The sequence below is a fragment of the Gigantopelta aegis genome, chromosome 15 (assembly GCF_016097555.1).
Source record: "Gigantopelta aegis isolate Gae_Host chromosome 15, Gae_host_genome, whole genome shotgun sequence".
Taxonomy (NCBI): Eukaryota; Metazoa; Mollusca; class Gastropoda; order Neomphalida; family Peltospiridae; genus Gigantopelta; species Gigantopelta aegis.
In genome coordinates, this window is record NC_054713.1 from 2,490,741 (window position 1) to 2,496,024 (window position 5,284).

General features: G+C 40.1%; 1 protein-coding gene across 1 annotated transcript in view; it reads left to right on the plus strand.

Moving 5' to 3' along the window:
- The first annotated feature begins 1,018 nt into the window (after positions 1–1,018).
- LOC121389937 (urease accessory protein F-like) overlaps positions 1,019–5,284 on the plus strand; it is an 11,012-nt gene continuing 6,746 nt past the window's right edge. Inside the window, exons 1-4 of the mRNA XM_041521606.1 lie at positions 1,019–1,129; positions 2,234–2,308; positions 3,543–3,584; positions 4,202–4,332. Coding sequence (XP_041377540.1) covers positions 1,087–1,129; positions 2,234–2,308; positions 3,543–3,584; positions 4,202–4,332 — 291 coding nt within the window. The 5' untranslated portion in view covers positions 1,019–1,086. The remainder of the gene's footprint in view (positions 1,130–2,233; positions 2,309–3,542; positions 3,585–4,201; positions 4,333–5,284) is intronic.

Genomic DNA, 5,284 nt, shown 5'->3' on the forward strand with positions numbered 1-5,284 from the left:
TATAATTATTTTTGAAAATGAAATATTAATCACATGCCTTGAGTGTTGTGTTGTTTTTTGTTTGTAGGTGTGTTTTTTAGGGGGTCGGGTGTTGTTGTTTTTTGTTTGTAGGTGTGTTTTTTAGGGGGTCGGGTGTTGTTGTTTTTTGTTTGTAGGTGTGTTTTTTAGGGGGTCGGGTGTTGTTGTTTTTGTACTTTCCTGTGGTGACGTATAGCAAAGTGTTCCAAACCCCGAGCGAGTGCTCCGCACGGCTCAATAGGTAGGTGTAAACCACTTGCACCGACCAGTGTTCCATAACTGGTTCAACAAAGGTCATGGTTTGTGCTATCCTGCCTGTGGGAAGCGCAAATAAAATATCCCTTGCTGCCTGTCGTAAAAGAGTAGCCTATGTAGCGACAGCGGGTTTCCTCTAAAAAAAACAGTGTCAGAATGACCATGTGTTTGACGTCCAATAGCCGATGATAAGATAAAAAAAATCAATGTGCTCTAGTGGCGTCGTTAAATAAAACATACTTTACTTTTATAGCAAAGTGTGTGCCCACGTGACTCGTTGGTAGTGGTTAACAACATGTACGTTTAATGTCATGACTGGACTCACGAATAATCAAACTAAAACTCTGTGGCATCAGATTTAGGAAACAAATTGTATTTTAGACACAGTAGCTTGCGACCATTTGGTTGTCGACAATTCAGGATTGCCAAAGCATTATAGAGAGTTTCCTCTAGCCTTCTCCTACATATTAATATCAATAGGCCTCTAAGAGGAGAGTTGAGGGTGACTCGAGCTAACAGAGAGCATGTATTTGTTCAGGTGAGTAGTGCAAAGCTTGGTAGCTCGGTATAACCAAATGAACTGCTGACACTGAGTGTTAAAATAAACTACTGAAATACTTATAATAAATACATGACATATCCACATAATAAAATCACCCTGATACATATTTAAACACTGACAGTAATGCCCATTATCTGTCAACTATTAACCCATTTTGCAGTTATCTCCCCTGTGTCATTCACACAAGCCACACAACGATAATATAATTTTCCGTGTAGAAAAACGTTGCTACTACTACGAAACTACGAAACATGGACGCATCGTTGTTGACGTTGCTGCAGCTGTCGGACAGTGGTGAGTTGACAACGAGACGAGCATGATGCTGAGGGTTTCTTATTTTGGTAAAGCATACATTTAAGTAGGCCATACAAAGATCTAAATAGATGGCCATGACCTGCTAAAATTTGGTCCAATTATAGTGTAAAGCAAAAAACTTACAGTGGTTGAGTCTCTACTCTTTGTGTACTTTCATTATTATTTTATTTTTTTATCTTTGTCTCTGTCTCTCTGTCTCTCCCTCTGCCGGGGTCGGACGTGCCTGTATATCAAATTGATACAGACACGTAAACCGAGTGAAATGAAATGAAAACATTAAATGTGAAACATGTTGGACGAAATTTTCGAAGCCTGTGTAAGCATTTTAAATGTATGTAGTTACACGCGTATTTAAGACATAAACAGGCTTTGTAAATTGGGCTCTTAGTAATTCTGATACGTAGTCTTCAGATGAAGAAAAACAATCCAACCACATTTTCACAACCATATCCAACCATATAAGTTGTAAGGAAAGGAAAAATTCTGTTGGTCCACCCATGGGGTTCGACCCTACGTCTCAAATACTTGGGTCTAGCGAGTTATCTACATACTGAGCTAGATCCCTTTCTCATTTGATTTCGACTGTGAGAGAATTAAGCTACAGACATATAGCTATAGTAATGTTATGGCTATGGCAGGGGTGCAGAAATATTTTAAAATCCACTAGCTTGTCGGACTAGAACCAGCTGAAATTTAGTAGCCCGCCGTATTGTGACAAAAACATTATTAAGGACACTTGGTAAGTGATCAGCATCAAGTAGCAAACAAAATCGAGCCCTAAACAAATCAATATATTTTGAAATATTTTAATAAAGACAACGTTTTTACATATAGGTTTACAACATTCAAATGTTTATATATTTAAATACCGTCAGTCACAAAAAGACAAATCGCCCTTCGGAATGGTAGTTACATTTTTTAACTCGTCCGTGATATTTCTACTCACATTTGGCGAGGGAGCGAGTACTTTCTGCACCCTATGGTGCTGTAGTTGTAATTTGTTTTAGCAGTGGTGAAAAAAAAAAAAAAATTCAAAGATGAGTTTGCCACTTTAATGCAATGTGTATTTCGTCATCATTTCAGCTTTTCCTAGTGGAGGGTTCTCCCACAGCCTCGGTCTGGAGTCGGCCATACAGCACAGTCTGGTGGGAACGAAAGGTGAGGAGTGGAGTGTTGTTGTTCTTTAAAGCGTCATTCTCTGCTATATCTTTAATATTTAAAACAATCGTGTTCATTCATCGCTATGTTCCAAAAGTCTTATATAGACTGGATGCGGCGCGTGCGTGCGGTCCGACTGATTCGTCTGTGGCTTGCGTTTTATAACCATATACAATTCTTTCACTGCGGTTGAACGCATGTCGATTTGCGGACGCACGAATCGCGCCGTACGCGTGCGGTTAGGATGCGACGATTGAAGTCAATGATTTCTAAAATAATTGCTCGTATCGCTCGCGTCCGGTTAGGATACAGCTTAAGAAACAAAACAAATTAAATCAAAATTAAAACAACGAGAAGAAAAACCCTACTAAAAACAAAAAAATACAACAAAACAACCATCAGGCCCCGTTCTTATAAAACTTAAAGTCTAGACTTTAATAAAGCCCAGACTTTAACGTCATGGCAACGCCATTCAAATAGCATGATGATGACGACGATGATGGTCATCGCCATGATGATGATGGTGGTGATCGTGATCGTCATGATGATTATCGTGATCGTTGAGCCCGTTGATGGTGATCGTCATCATGGTGATCCTGATCGTCATGATGATTGTGATCGTCATGATGATGGTGGTGATCGTCATGCTGATGATCGTGATTGTCATGATGATGGTGGGTGATTGTGAGTCATGATGATGGTGATCGTCATGATGATGATAGTGATCGCCATGATGATGGTGGTGATCGTCACGATGATGGTGGTGATTGTCATGATGTTGGTGATCGTCATTGTGATAGTGGTGCTCGTCATGATGATGGTGATCGTCATGCTGATGATCGTGATTGTCATGATGATGGTGATCGTCATGATGATTTTGATCGTCATGATGATGGTGGTGATCGTCATGATGATAGTGGTGATCCTCATGATGATGATGGTGATCTTCATGATGATGATGGTGGTGATCGTCATGATGATAGTGGTGATCGTCATGATGATGGTGGTGATCGTCATGATGATGGTGATCGCCATGATGGTGGTGATAGTCATGATGATGATGGTGATCCTCATGATGATGATGGTGACTGTCATGATGATGATGGTGAAGGTGATGTTTATTTTCGAACTTATTTCTAACCGAATGTAGTGGTGAACTGAGATTGTAGTAGATCCAGTACTAGAACAAAAACCCGTACAGTTCAGTAATTATTTAATTTCATTTTTTCCCCAGGTAATCTTCAAGACTTCATTGTAGCGTCAATGGAAAACGCAGGTGTGTATAATGTTTTATTTCTATATATAATGGGGTTTGTTTTTAATTAAAGTAACTTTTGGAACAAAATTTCATATCAAACTGTAGACCTGGTAATTTGTGCAGTAACTAAGCTAGACATTTTGTTTCAAGACCAGACACGGGGTGTGCGTGACGGTGAGATGAGGGTGGGGTAGACATTTTATTTCAAGACCAGACACGGGATGTGTGTGACAGTGAGACGAGGTTGGGGTAGACATTTTGTAACAAGACCAGACACGGGGTGTGTGTAAGGGTGAGATGAGGGTGGGGTAGACGTATTTGTGGTGTATTTTGTATACAGTTTATTTTTAAAAAGTGGGTTTTTCCTTGCTTTTTGGTTTTATTTAATTAATTTTTTTATTCCCCCTACCCGTTTTTGTTTAGTTTGGTGAGTGCATAGGCCTTTAGATTTTACTGAGTTTGTCGTAACAGGCCTTTTGTCTGTTCTGAGCATGTCTATACTTAATCTGGTCTTGCTTATTGTGGGCACACCGTTTACTGCCTCAGCTTTGGTGCAGTCTGAAAGCCTGGTGGAAGAGTCGTTAGTGGGTCCTACTACACCACCGTAATGAAATGATGTGTTTTACATTCTCTAGGTTCCTTTGGTTTGCCCTTCGTTCATGACGCCTATAATGAGGGTGACAACGTGTCAAAGGTCAAGGACATGGATGACCTATGTGAGGCGTGTTTGTCCAATCACATTGCGAAGAAAGCCAGTATACGACAGGTCAGTATTCACGAATGATTGGCTAGATTTCAAATTATCAACCACGAACTACCAGTCTCGATAACACAATGGTCATATCGTCGAATTTAAGGCTGGTATTGTATTCGTTGTCAGTTGCATATAGTTTAACTCTGGTATTTCCAAGGACGTACAATAAGGAGTCATTTTAATTATATTATAAGTACAATTCATGACCACTTTTTTTTTTGGGGGGGGGGGTTTGTGTGTGGGAGGATTTGTTGGAAATTGTGTGTTTCTTGCTGCGATTTGTTGATCATTACGGGTCAGAGATAAGGATTCCTGGGACAGTAATCCCCCAAGACTCACAATTAGGCAATTGGGCATGTTATGCGGCCAAACATTAAATTGCTTTAGGGTGGATCCTTCAAACGTGTTATGTTGTTTTTGTTGGGTTTTTTTTGTTGTTGTTGTTGTTGTTGTTTGTTGTTGTGGTTTTTTTTTTGGGGGGGGAGGTTTCGTGGGGTTTTATCGGGGTTTTTTTGTGTTTTTTAGTTTTTTAATTTTAATTTTAATTTTTTTTATTTGGAGGGGGGTGGGGAGTGGGGGGGGGGGGGGTTGGAGGTATTTTATTTTATGTTACACACAGTGATAAGCCAGTACGCATTGTACCGTAAAGCATTTCTGGGAAAATGTCTTGTGCTCTCCACCCCAACATCAGTCAAATATTCCATACATCTATCGGAGTGTTTTGCCCTGTTATATTTTATTTATATTAACACCTCGTTCCAGCCAGTGCTCCACAACTGGTGTAACAAAGGCAATGGTATGTACTATCCTGTCTGTGGGATGGTGCATATAAAAGATCCCTTGCTGCTAACCGAAAAGAGTAGCCCATGAAGTGGCGACAGCGGGTTTCCTCTCTCAATATCTGTGTGGTCCTTAACCATATGTCTGACGCCATATAACCGTAAATAAAATGTGTTGAGTGCGT